The 15004-nt window shown below is 42.2% G+C and overlaps 1 protein-coding gene across 1 annotated transcript in view; it reads left to right on the top strand.

Annotated features, from left to right (window-relative positions):
* The window catches only part of LOC121536820 (potassium voltage-gated channel subfamily H member 7-like), a 119034-nt gene that overhangs the window by 11197 nt on the left and 92833 nt on the right, over positions 1 to 15004 (top strand). Inside the window, exon 3 of the mRNA XM_041844398.2 lies at positions 11428 to 11583. Within this exon, the coding sequence (XP_041700332.2) occupies positions 11428 to 11583 (156 nt within the window). The remainder of the gene's footprint in view (positions 1 to 11427; positions 11584 to 15004) is intronic.

Below are 15004 nucleotides of genomic sequence, written 5' to 3'. Positions count from 1 at the left end.
AATTGAACCTTAAGAAGAGTCTGCTGAACAAAATAACAAAGCCTATATCAATTTTGTTTTCATTTTAAGGTAGCATAAACACCCTAACGAGTGGGAGTGAGCACTAAAAATATATTTAAGAGATGGACATGAAGTTCTACATATAACTAACTGTCCTAACCTCACCCTTCTGGACGCTTTCAGACTTCTCTTGCTCATAAAAATGCTTCTTTACAGAGATGTACTTCAAGACTACCTGGACTTTTTTTTTACCAATTCCAAGAGCTCCTCCTTAAATTGCAATTTTTTAAAAAATTATTTGATTATATGGGAACAGTTATTTTAGTTGATTGCTGTGTTCTGCACATCTAGAGGAATTGGAAGATACGTTTATTTTGTGGAAATAGTTTTGAGAAATTTTAAGACATTGATCGACTTGGTTCTTGCAAGGCTCATCTGCTGAATCATCAGGCAACACAAGGAAGGACTGCTATCAGGGGACTATAAACCCAACAAGGACAACAAGAAGAATTAGGACATAGATAAACAAACACAAAACCAACAGGGAGAAAGAGTAAGGATTTCTGAGGGATTTCTAGAGGATATTTCAGGCGTTGATAAGAAAACAAGCATTCAGACGTTCAAACAAACAAGCAAAAGAGCACTTGGAAAGAGGTTGGGACATCCTAAACATTGATAGAGTATCTTAATTCATGTGTAATGTGTTGTTTAATTGAAAAACACATTTAATATCTTTATTTGTATTATTCATAAAAGTGCGTTGTTTAAACAGTGCATTTATCTCTATAGGTGCATTATTTAAATAAGTGATTTTATCAAGAGGCACATGCACATCATTCTAGAGCAGATTGCATTGTTTAAAGGGGTCACCATGGAGATGAAGATGGATGCATTCTCCAAGCATTGTTTCAGAGACCTTGCCATCAGGTGTCCTGAAAATGTTAGAAGTGAGTCATGAAAAAATTAATGAAAAAATACATTGCTAAGAGAATCCCCAGAGACTCAGAGGGCAGACTTCATCCCAAAAGCAAACAAGAAAATAAAAGGAGACATTCTGTTCTACACAGATTATCCTAATGCTTGGCACACAGCTCTCCACAAGACCAACAATGAACTTAAAATGTCAGAAAACAGAACAATGAACAACTCTACATTGATTCCACCCCCAAATATAACATTTATATTTATAATAACGTCACTGTGATGGTTCAAGGTTCGGAGGCCAGTCTGGATCAATTTGTCCACTACTTCGACCAAATAAAACCTCTTGTTGCTAAACTTAAAACCTCTTCACTGCCACTACCTACAACAGCCTCCACTCCATCTGTGCCCCAGAATGTAGTCCCCAGTGTCCCTCTCCCTCCCTCGCTTGCACAAGACACAGCCCTGAGTATGCCTCTCACACGTGACACCTGCAGTACCACAGCATCTTATATAGGAGATCAGCCTGGTGCATCAGCATAGGGATGAGATCCGGGAGCTGCAGTGTGCAATGAAGAATGTTGAGGAGGACAACCAGGCTCTCAGGATGGAAGTGTACAGACTTACAGAGGAACTGTCCAGCACAGTCAACACCAGCCACATGCAGGACCTGCAGGAGGAGCTACATGAGCTAAGGCAGGAATTTCCCAGCCACCACCATCCACTCTACAAAGAGTCCCACAAAGACCCAGGACCAAGCCAACAGCTGAATCAGAACCCACCAACCAACCTAACCAACCAACCAACTAACCAACCCAACCAACCAATGCACCAACCCAGCTGACCCCCTCCATCCCCATCTCACGGCCTGTAATTACTCCCATCACTCCTGCCACTCTCCACAGACCTGATGAGAAACCAGACATTATATTAATGATGGACTCCAAAGGAAGGTTTTAATTAGAGAGAGAGCTTTAGAGCTCTTGACTGTGTCCCAGCTTGGCTCCCCCAGCCATATCATCATTCAGACGGGGACCAATGACATGCATGCCCAACAGGAGAGTGTGGTCACATCCCTAAGGGGAGTGATAGAGAGGGCCATCTTCCCCCTTCTTCTTCTCTGTCAACAGCTCTATGTCAAGGCGGAGAAGTGCGTGTTCCACACAGAGACAGTCTCCTTCCTGGGGTTCATCGTCACCCAGAGGGACCTACGGATGGACCAAGCCAAGGTCAGCGTGGTACTGGATTGGCCCCAGCCCTCCTTCCTCAAGCAACTACAACAGTTTTTAAGGTTCGCTAATTTTTATAGCCGATTTATTCGCAATTTTAGCTCCCTAGCCGCTCCCATGACAGCCCTCACCAAGACGAGCATGCGCTCCTTTGCCTGGACCCAGAAGCGGGGAACGCATTCGATGTGCTTAAGCAGCACTTTACATCGGCCCCGGTCCTAGGGCATCCTGATCCGTCCCTACCGTTCATTGTGGAGGTGGATGCTTCAGACATTGCGGTGGGAACCATCCTGTCCAAGCGGTTCCTCACGGACGGTAAGACTGCGCGTTTTTCTCTCGTCGGCTGTCCCCTGCGGAGCGGAATTACGACGTGGGGAACCGTGAGCTGCTAGCGGTCAAGCTCGCCCTTGGGGGAGTGGAGGCATTGGCTAGAGGGGGCCATCCATCCATTCATCGTATGGACTGATCATAAGAACTTAGCCTACATTCAGGGGTCCAAAAGGCTCAACTCGCGCCAGGCCAGGTGGGCGTTGCCCTTCACCCTTCTCTGCTCGTCCACTGGCCTGTCCCCCTTTCAGTGCCAATACAGGTACCAACCCCCCCCCCCTATTTCCCTGAGCAAGAGGAGGAGGCGGCGGTCCCGTCGGTCCAGGAGGCAGGTACGGGCGGCGCTTAAGCAGGCCTTGGTCAGGTCTCAACATCAGGCCAACCGCAGGCATCGCCCGGCCCCGTTTTTTTGCCCAGGACAGAGGGTGTGGCTCTCCACGCAGGATCTTCCCCTCCGCGTGGAGTCCAGGAAGCTGTCTCCCCGGTTCGTCAGGACATTCAGAGTGGTCCGGCGAGTCATCCAAGTGGCCTACTGCCTGCAACTTCCCCCCACCATGCGGGTGCATCCCACGTTCAATGTGTCCCTCCTCAAGCCCGTCTCCACCTGTCCCTTGGCTCCCCCTCCTCGTCCTGTTCCCCCGCTGCGCCTCGTCAGAGGGCAGCCGGCTTTTACTGTGGACCGGATCCTGGACTGCCGGAGGGTGGGGAGGGGTCTCCAATTTCAGTTGGACTGGGAGGGTTATGAGCCGGAGGAGCGGTCCTGTGTGCCCAGGAGGGACATTCTGGACCCAGGGCTGATAACAACATTCTGTCACCTCCAAATCAAATCGTATTTGTCACATACACGTGTTTAGCAGATGTAATTGCGGGTGTGGCGAAATGCTTGTGCTTCTAGCTCCAACAGTGCAGTAATATCAAACAAGTAATATCTAACAATTTCAAAACATATACCCAATACACACAAATCTAAGTAAGGACTGGAATTTAAGAGTATATACATATATGGACAAGCAATGACAGAGCAGCATGGACTAAGATATAGTAGAATATTATAGAATAGAATACAGTATATACATATGAGATGAGTAGTGCAAGATATGTAAACATTATTAAAGTGACTAGTGTTCCATTTCTTAAAGTGGCCAGTGATTTCAATAGGCAGCAGCAGCCTCTAGTGTGCTAGAGGTCTGATGGCCTTGAGATAGAGGTTGTTTTTCATTCTCTCGGTCCCAGCTTTGATGCACCTGTACTGACCTCGCCTTCTGGATGATAGCGGGGTGAACAGGCAGTGGCTCGGGTGGTTGATGTCCTTGATGATCTCTTTGGCCTTCCTGTGACATCGGGTGCTGTAGGTGTCCTGGAGGGTGGGTAGTTTGCCTTCGGCAGACTGCACCACCCTCTGGATAGCCCTGCGGTTGCGAGCGGTGCAGTTGCCGTACCAGGTGGTGATACAGCCTAACAGGATGCTCTCAGTTGTGCATCTGTAAAAGTTTGTGAGGGTTTTAGGTGCCAAAACAAATTTATTCAGCCTCCTGAGGTTGAAGAGGCTCTGTTGTGCCTTGTTCACCACACTGTCTGCATGGGTGGACCATTTAAGTTTGTTAGTGATGTGTACGCCAAGGAACTTGAAGCTTTCCACCTTCTCCACTGCGGTCCCGTCGATGTGGATAGGGGGTTGCACCCTCTGCTGTTTCCTGATGTCCACGATCATCTCCTTTGTTTTGTTGATGTTGAGTGAGAGGTTATTTTCCTGGCACCACACTCCCAGAGCCCTCACCTCCTCCCCAGAGGCGCCGAGGTGAACGGCTGGGGCCGTTCGTCGGGGGGTGGCACTGTTACAGTAGTTGCAGTTCCGGAGCGACCCACTAGGTGTCATCCTCTGACAACCTTAGGCACCTCCTTACTCACAGTCTGGACTAATCATCATCTTATTGGTGTCACCTGTGTCACCTGTGTCTGTGTCTACCTGTTCACCTGTGTATTTATGCCCACACATCCCTGTGTTCCCTTGCTCAGTTTTCTCTGCTAGTTTCTCTATGCTCAGCAGTACTAATCAGTGTCTGATTGGAGAAGTATGTACAGGTACTCGGATAAGTGTTCTCCCTGTTTCTTTATTATTTCAGTCATAGTTACTATTTCGTATTTTGGCTGTCAGCCTGTTTTGGGAGACTTATTTGCTCCACCTTTCTTTTATTGTGTTAAGTCCGTTGTTTTGTATCCTGGCTTCGGGACCACCAGTAAAGATCATTGTTTCACCATCTCTGCCTACTGCCTACTGTCTATCCTGCACCGCACCTGGGTCACACCTCACACCAACCCTTACAAGCTGCCACTTCATTTAAGTAGTTAGATGCAGTTTATCATAGAGCACTGTGCTTTATTATGGGTGCCAATTTTTGTACTCATCACTGCATTCTCTACCAGAAAGTTGGTTGGCCCTCTTTGATGTCACGTAGGTTGATACATTGCTATGTTTTCATTTATAAAGAAATCCCTTTTACAAAAAGTCCAACTGTACCTAACTTTAGACATACGAGTTACCACACCCGGTCTTAGGAATGGCTAACTCTGGAAATTCCTTTGGTCTCTACTGAGTTAGGTAAATAATTTCTTTGCACCTCATTTATGGCGCAATCTTCAAAATATTCTTAAATGTAATGTTTTGGTGCCTCTAGGCCAATTCCGAAAGCTGATTCAGGACCTTTTTACTGAATAAAGTGTTTGTTTTTTATGACCGTGACTTTCTGCTTGCATTTTGTATTTATATTTTGATGTTTGTATTTTCTGTAATTTATGTAATTCAGGGCTCATCTGTAATAGGAACCTTGGTCTATGTATGACTCCCTGATAAAATAAAGGTTAAATAAATAAAATAAAAGACATTGGCAATAACGGCTCAATTAGCAGCTATGTTTTGAATTATTGATGGTGGAAATATAATCGAATGACATTTCCATCATCTTGAAATGGGAACTGATCTCAATACGGTAGTTTCTATTTATTCACACAGGCATAATACTTCTGCTTTCCTGACTGGCAAGTCATTTGACCTTGTGCAGGAATTATGTCTCTTTTATCCATACTTGAAAAGCATTAAAAGGAAATTATAGTTTACAAAGCAAAGATGATGTACTGTCATCATAATATAGTTATTTATACAACAGGTGGGTCTAATCCTGAATGCTAATTGGTTAAAACTGCATTCCAGCCGGTGTCTATTCCACAAGTTACCACCGGCTAAATCTATGATGTTAAAATGCCTATTTACTCTGTGACATCTGACTTCGCAATCCACTGTCTCATCAGCCCAGCCAGGCACTTTATAAACTTGATCTCTACTATAAAAAGCATCTAGACATTATCTCACATTTCTTTTAGACTAACATTTAGTTTTCAACAGCAGAGATAATATATATATATTTCAGATATTTCTAGCCTCTATCAATTTAGACTTCACTTATTATTGTCAACAAGTTCAATATAAAGAAAATTACGACGTGATTTCCCTTCTCAACTTGTCCCTTTGCTGACTATTGGGAAAATTTGAAATTATAAGACTATCAAATCTTTCAGTTACAACATTATTTTCCTTAACCTCAAATATCTGTGCATCTTATAAATGACACAATTGCTTTGCCCGCTGAGCTTATGCATTCATAGTCAGCTTGATAAAAGCTTTTTCCATGATAGATGCATTATCCTAAAGGCCACAACATCACTAAGATCTGCATTCCTCTGTGGCCTGGAATCTGACCGTCAATAGGACCAAGTTAAAGAGCTGGAAATCTCAATTTGACCTTCTGTGAGTGTGGGGTCTGAAGACGATGATCATGCTGGGAAGCTGAGAGAGCACCTTAGGGGGTGAGGGGGCTGCTAGATCTCATAGTGACACTTACATTTTTACATTTTAGTCATTTAGCAGACGCTCTTATCCAGAGCGACTTACAGTTAGTGAGTGCATACATTTTTCATACTGAAGGGAAACTTGAACCCACCGACTGGAATTGATGATGATAGACATCCAATCACTGGTAGAGACACTAATGTACACTATCAGCCCTTTCTATTCTCCTGGACCTGCCAGTTTCAATGACCCCAACCTATCTGTAAATGATCTACAACTCAGAGAGGGGAGGTGGTAACGGAAAATGAAAACCACTGTTTCTTATTAGAAAAGTTCAGTTAGTCCCTCCTTGTTTCAGTCCGTTCTCTTCCATTTGGTGCCTAGTGAATACAACCTTGTACACACCTAATGACACAATTGTTTAGGAATATGTATAGCACTAAATAACACCTCTCAAACCATAGGTCAAATGTTCCTGTACTTTTTAGGGAGATTTACCACCAACCTGAGAGGCACACATACATACTACTGTATATCCTGGCCACTTTGCACAACCATTCATGTAGTCTGATTTGATCTGTGTACTGGCAGAGGGAATTAACTGGGGAATTCTCTATTCAATCAACACACCAGAGTCTGTCTGCCTTCCTAATGACTATGAAAAGGTGTGAATAGTTTCCTGACCACGTGACTGGCCTCCTGCTACCAAAAGTAGGAAATGATTGGCCTGTTTTACTCTCTGTGTTGCCTTTAACTGATTTACTTTATTTGCCCCAGTGGAATTAAAAGGAGGATGTTGGCTATTATACACCTGAGTAGAGGTGAGTTTCAGCAGGTAACAGGATGAGGAGGGACCCCCATAGCTCACCCTTTTACCAGGGTATTGTTTTCCCATCTAGTAAATCAATTTCCAAACATATTTCCGCTGAATTTGCCATTCTGGCCCCCTCTTGGGTCCACATGGGTCTCCTCTTTCCTGCAGCATATTCTGTACTCACACACAGTAGCTAGTTTCTTTGCACAGATTTAAAATGTGACGCAATGTGCAACATTAAAGTATGCCAACTAACAGATACAAGATCCGTGTATACACTGACTAATTTATTGCTGAGAAAGATGAAGATGAATAGGGGTTATTTTCATCATGTAATTGCGGGTAATCCTAAATGCTGTTAACTAAAAGCGATGAATGTTTAATACCTGCGAATCTTCCTTTGGCATCTTCCTTGATATGGAGAATCTAAACGCGTTGACAATGAACAGTATCAATATCAGAGGAGGTGAGTGAGGAGTTTTATACACCGGATTTTGTTATAACCGATACCAGATTAAATATCTGAAGGCTTTACTTATTACCAATTCACCACAATTACAATGATTCTGATATGTGGTTGTCTTACCTAGCTATCTTAAGTTGAATGCCCTGACTGTAAGACGCTCTGGATACGTGTCAGCTAAATGTCTAAATGGGGGGATACAATACAAATATTAATGTAATTCACAGTTTAGGAAATAAAATGTTGTTTTAAGAATGGTTGTTCCATGGGGGCTGCTGTTGCATGGAAGCATCCTATTAAAGCCTGACATGTAAAGGCAGTCCAACAAAAGATTGATATATTTAGTGAGACAGACAGCTACTGCTAATGAATGCAACTGGCAGAGTGGTGTGAGAGCCAGCTCTGAGAAGATTACTGTGAAAGCTGGTAATGTGTCTTCTTTGTGAGCCTGGCTGTTAGACAGAGGGAGACAGAGACATTTGCATAGGGAAGGATGGGCATCTTTTGATCTATTTAGCTTAATGCTTATTATTGCAAATCAGGTGTTCTTCCTAGAAGGGCAGTGGATATGTGGCTTGTTTTATGAGGGCAGCGAGACTTTGGAAGAAATGGAGTCCCACTGATGAAAGGATTTATTTCTGTCTACTCTGAATGACTCTGAATTAATCTGAACCTGCTTTTTACACTTCAATGGTAATGCTGATAGCATTATAATGCAGTGGATTATGTAGGGTTATGGCATATATAGGGTTATGGCCCTAGGAGATTAGGGAGAGTAAATTATGAGTTGAACATAATCTAATGAGTGGAAAGATTTAGCAGCCAGATAACTCTGCATCATCAGTGGCAGTACATATCTACCTCTACCACTCCAGTATCCCTGCACATTGTAAATATGGAATTGGAACTGACCCTGTATATAGTTTACTTCTTCTTATTTCTTATTTTTATTTCCCGTGTGTTTTTGTTCTACCGTATGTTATTTTTAGTACTGCATTGATATTGATTCCTGCGTTGTTGGGTTTAGAGCTTGCAAGAAAAGCATTTCAGTGTACTTGTGCATGTGAAATTAAAACAAGACCATGCATATAGGCACCAGGAGACCACCCTCAACGTCCTGGCCTTCCATTTTCTGACAACAATGTGCGCTTATGAAATTATTTTCTTTGCGATAAGGAATGCCTCCTATTCAAATTATATAGCCGTACAAACGAACATAATAGTGTATACTTGTCTATATGGAAGGATCCTTAACATTTCAGTATGTATTTTTGTTTACGATGCCTTTCTGATAAGCTTGTTTGGTATCCTTTGAAGCAAGCGATAACATTTTCCTAACATTGATGCACTACCAAGGCCTCGGGATTCTCCGCCTAACATTGTACTGGCTCTAAATAGATTGGAGGACCCTAAGGAACCAACTCAAAATGTTCCTGTATCATCATTATTGTTGGTGGTAATTAGGTAGCAGTGCAGCTTTAGCATATGTGTTGTAACTAATTGACACAGTATAATTCAGCTGAGTTTTGAGGTAACTGGAAGAGCTCAGTCAATCTCGAAAACGGCCTATGTGGCATCGATATCAGTCAGAAATATGTATTCTAGGGTCATAAATTTACTATAAAGTGTAAATAGGATAATTTTTGTATTGTCCAAAATTGAGATTTGCGAGATAGGAAAAAATTATATGTCATGGAATGAAGGGAACGTAACAGTTTTCCTTGGGTTGTGTACTGTTTTGGCAGAGTGAATGTACAAACGCTTGCCACGTGCGAACACACACACATGAGACACCCACATTAAACCACCCTCCAAGACAACTCTCGTTTGGCTTCAGTCATGGCCGCTGCAATAAATTAAGACCAAGCCGAAAAATGAGGCCAAATCAGGAAGTTCAGCCCCCTTTAAAAGGTCTTGATGGTGTTGTCAACCTTTTCTTCCTCTATTATTACAGCCTGTCTCAGCAATAGCATGCACGTGAAGCATTCAGACTAGCAGATTGTTGTTGTTTTGTTGTAGTGTCTCCAGCAGCGCTGAAGTAATTAGCAATCTGTTAAAACTCTCTTGACTCTCCTTCTGGTAAGGATATTCTGAGAGTTGTTAGGGGTTTGCGTGATATTTCAAAGATTCAAACAGGTAACATTTGCTGTCATGTACAAAATATTAAGTAACTATTACCTAATGTAATACTGATTTGGTGCTGAGACTATTAAGCTTTGATTAAGTTTCTGTAAAACACACATTTACCGTAAAACACACATTTACCGTAAAACACACATTTACCGTAAAATACACATTTCAGTTGTTATTCTTCTCCATTCTGCCTGGAGAAAGTCAACCCTTTGTCTCAAATGGCACCACGAGGTTGGTGGCACCTTCATTGGGGAGGATGGGAACATGGTAATGGCTGGAGCGGAATAAGTGGAACGGTATCAACAACATCAAACATACAGTAGGGTTTCCATGTGTTTGATGCCACACAGGAGTGTGTGTTTAGTCCCCTCCTGTACTCCGTGTTCACCCACGACTGTGTGGTCACACCATCATCAAGGTTGATGACAACACGACAGTGGTAGGCCTGATAACCGGCGACGATGAGACAGCCTACAGGGAGGAGGCCAGTGTTCTACATCTGCTCTATTGAGAACATCTTGACTGGCTGCATCACTGCTTGGTATGGGAACAGCACCGCCCTCAATCGCATGGCGCTACAGAGGGAGGTGCTTGCTCGTGTTCTTCTTATTTCTTATTTTTATTTATTGTGTGTTTTTGTTCTACCCTAGGTTATTTTTAGTGCTACATTGATATTGATTACTGCATTGTTGGGTTTGGAGTTTGTAAGAAAGGCATTTCACTGTACTTGTGCACATGACATTAAAACTTGAAACTATTCCCTATATAGTGCAATACTTTTGACCAGGGCCCAGGCTCTTGTGAAGGAGGGAATATTTGAAGGCTCTGGTCAAAAGTAGTACACTATTTAGGGAATTAGGTGCCATTCGGCCCCAGATGAGGTCTCGATAATGGATTCTTCCTTCAATTAAGGAGGCAGCTCAGCAGCACCAGGTCTGGTATGACCTAGTAAAAACGCTGGGAGTTGACTCTGTTCTAAGCGTATTCCTTGCAGTCGATGATTGTGTCCCAAATTACACCCTGTTCCCTAGTGCACTGCTTTTGACCAGAGCGCTATGAACCCTGGTCAAAAGTAGTGCACTATAAAGGGAATAGGGTTCCATTTGGGCACATTCTATGTGTACACTGTGAAGCCCTGACCTGGCTTGTGTGCTGCAGCCTGCAGCTCCCACGTGCCTCAGACCTCTGCATGCTAGGCCAATGCTTTGCACATGCAGGATGGCCTGAGGGCAACATGTTTCACCACTGGGCCTTTAATCGCATAAAGCACGCTACTTATCTTGGCCAGTCTAAGAGGTGATAGCAATATTACAATATCAATATTTCTAGAGAAAAAATTATAATTGCACTAACAGCATGGTTGGAATAATAATAATAATAATTATTATTATTATTATTATTATTATTATTATTATTATTATACATTATTATTATTCCAATAATCATGGTTGGAATAATAATAATCTAAGTGTTGAAGTTATTTTTTGCAGGACACTTTTTTCTCTCCTCGGAGGCTTTAGAAAGAATCCAAACCTCAGCACTATATTATTATTAAAACGGTGCCTAGTCAGGTTCAGTAGCAGGCATATGCAAGAACATTGATTAAAAGTTCTACTGTAGTGGAGCTCAACTATGGAAGGAGAGCATAAGGTACATCAGCGGTTTAAACATGGCAGGTTTATTATTTCTTTTCCAGGGTCGGACTTCCAGTGCTACACTCACATAATCCCGGTGAAGAACGAGGAAGGCGTAGTGATGCTGTTCATCCTAAACTTTGATTACGTCCTTGAGGAAGGAAGCAGCGACTCGACAGAGAAACTGAACCACACATCCCCGGAAAGAACTGATTCTAGTGAGTATTTTACCCTATGCACTGTATCTGTATACTTGTATTGTGGGTATGAAATATTACAGTTGTTTTGACTCTTCCCAATACATAATGGATGTGCATAAAATGGCTCTCTATTCCCTACATAGTGCACTACTTTTGACCAGGGCCCATAGGGTACTGGTCAAAAGTAGTGCACTATATAGGGAATAGGGTGCCATTTAGGACACAACCTATGTAATGATATAAGACTGCAGCTAGGTCAGGGAGCCCATCCCATAGGAAGCCCGGATTGACATTGTGGTGCCTTCCTTCCAGTTCCCAAAGACACACTCCTCTTCAATAGATTGGCAATTACACAAGTGGATTCCACTAATTGCGATTGTTCATGCTCATCCTCATCTACATCTGCAAGAGGCTAATTAAGCAAGTTGGAGGGATTTAACCTCAATTCCTGGAACAAAGCTTAAAGTAACTGTCCAGTGTTTCCAGATTTCTATGAAATATGACCTATAATTAATAATAATATGAGTGAAACAGTTTTCCTTCCAGAAAATGGTAATTAAGTATGTTAAAAAGCTTTTCTGTGTTGGAATGGTTAGGGCTTATCCCAACAACTGAACGGTGTGGGTGTATACCGGTCATAAAGATATTCATGCGAGTAGACCGCTGATTGGCCAGCTCAGCCAAAGAGCCAACATGACATCATGTTCTATGAGGAAATAGCAAGCATTTTTTAAACCAAAGCAAATAAATGCTTTGGCCACAAATACCAAGCAATCCCAGTTGAATGAAAACTAAGCATGGGTCGGAGCACGTAAAGCTGGAGGCCATACCTGGTGATGCTGGGTTTAGAGCTTGGTGTCATTTTCAAACAAATTAAAGAGCTGTTTTGGAAATTTGGCGAATTTGTCAGTATTTTTTAAACCTCCCGCTTTGGGCTGGATGTGTCAATGTGTAGTTCATACATGCATAATCTATTAGCAGAATTACTGTTTTACCTCAATTAACCATGAAATCCCTAGTTTGAAAGTGACTCATTTCTGGAAGCTGTGCAGCGCCATTTTCCCTATTTAGGGAATCTACAACATCATTTGGGTATGAGTTAACAGAATATGAACTTTTAAAAGTGAGATTTTCAATGGACAGTTATTTTAACATCTGAAAGACAGATCGCTATATTGTGTTTCTCTTCACAAGGAAACTGAATAGAAAGCTCAACCTAATAGATAATGGTCTGTTTATCTATCGATCTGCTGCTTCCATAGGATAAATGTGCACAGATGCCTTTTTAGCGGCAGGAGAGCTTTTGCATGGCCATTTTATTCCACAATTTATTTGGCCTTCATAATTGTGGAATATTGCCATCTCTGCTCTTTATTTTGTTTCGGCTGTGCTTATTTTTAAATAGCGATAACAGAGCAGTGGTGTTTGAACTGGGGGCCGTGTCTCTTTACCATCTCCTCCACTGCTGTGTGTCAGAGGGTGTAAATGTCAACAATACATCTCTGCTTGCTCCTGATTGAAGGTGCCGAGCATCTCCTCTCACTGAGCAAGGCAGAGCCCTCCGCTTGGTTCAGCATGAATCCTGAACACTGCACCCAAGGCGATGGGGGTTGTGTTTCCTCTGTGTGTGTCGTGTGGCAAAATTCTAGGAACTTTCAATAAATTCCCTGGTTTTCCTAAAATCCTCCAACCAGGATTTCTGAAGAAACTGGGAATTTATTGAAAGTTCCTGGAATTCTGCAACCCTAGTTGTGTGTGTGTGTGTGTGTGTGTGTGTGTGTGTGTGTGTGTGTGTGTGTGTGTGTGTGCGCGCCTGCGTCCTTGTGTACGTATGTGTGTGTGTTCTTAACATCACTAGTCAGAGCTGATCACTTCTTCCATACTAGAGGTCTTCACTGAGGGGAACAAACGCCACAGAAGGAAGGGACAGATACGCATGTGGTGTGACAGATCAGCAGACAGACACCACAGGCACACTTATGCTTTATCCATTTTATGGACATAAATGCATAGTCCCGCTGTTACTGTCCTCATACAAATATGCTTTCCTTGCAAATTGATTTTAGGGACCATGGGGAGCTAATTATGATCTCATACATAGGGTCTCCAGGTATCATAGCAACTAGCACAATAGTACGTGCAAGGGAGAGCATAATCCCTCCTTCACAGAGTCTGCACACAGAACCCACTTCTCAGGGATTTTTCCAAGATGTCACCAAAACCTGAGCAAATAGAACAGCTACACATTACCAGGAAAAGAGATGCATTGTACTGTATGAAAATGTATCTTTCCGCTATGCTATTTATGGGAAGATTACAGTGGTATAGATTCATATATAATACTATCAATTATTTTTATTTAGGATTCTATTGTCAACTAGATTCACTGGGTGCAACCAAATAGCTTTCCTCTCATTATGTCTTCTTCTTTGAACCATTTAATTCTAATTTCATACTGAGTTATTGCGATGAATAGCTGCTGTATGAAATGGAAAATGAATATGTTTAGAGTAAATTACCCATAGAAGGCTTAATGGTATAAAGCAGAGAGGCAGCCGCATCCCCTCTCTTCTTTCCCAATGGAAATAAATACTGTAGAGTAGTGGGGCTGAATCTAAAAACACATTCAAAATTCAATTCCCTGCCTTTTTGCTTCTCAAATATTCTGCTCTTTTGACATTTCTACAAAACACAAAGGAACTGTGTTCTACAACAAAAAAATTGAGAACATTGTATGTTGACATAAGCACGAGTAATACACTAAAACAGGCATATTAATCCAATAATTCAGAAGGCTCAGTGAGGATCAAGTGCTCTCTGCCCTACCATTCATAAATCAACAGCTTCTATCTGCAAGTGACCATTCATACCAAGCAGGCCCAGTTGAATGAAAATGAAGCATGTGTCGGAGCAAATGAAGTGGGAGGCCATTCCTGGTGATGCTGGGTTTAGAGCTTGGTGTAATTTTCATACAGATTAAAGAGACGTTTCGGAACTTTGGCGAATTTGTCAGTATTTTTTAAACCTCCCGCTTTGGGCTGGATGTGTCAATGTGTAGTTAATACATGCAAAATCTATTAGCAGAATTACTATCTTACCTCAATTGAAAGCAACTGTTTTCTGGAAGCTGTGCGGCGCCATTTTCCCTATTCAAGGAATCTACACACATTTTGTTGACATACTGCAAGCTTGGCCCACTTGGGCCAGCCCCCTAGCAATACTGTATTTAGAAACACGAAATACATGGTTCTGGCTATTGCTAGCTAGCTAGCTTATAAAAAAAGAAAGGAAAATACTTCACATAGTAGCTAATGCAAATATTCTACTGATAAAGCTACAGGATTAGCGGTACCAGTACTTTTTATTACTTACAATTTACATATGAAATCTAAGTCTATTAGTAGTTAGCTTCCCATATTGATAATCAATTTATACAATG

This window comes from Coregonus clupeaformis, chromosome 23 (assembly GCF_020615455.1).
Source record: "Coregonus clupeaformis isolate EN_2021a chromosome 23, ASM2061545v1, whole genome shotgun sequence".
NCBI lineage: Eukaryota > Metazoa > Chordata > Actinopteri > Salmoniformes > Salmonidae > Coregonus > Coregonus clupeaformis.
Note: the sequence above shows the minus strand (reverse complement) of the source record. Positions and strands in the feature narration are given on the sequence as shown.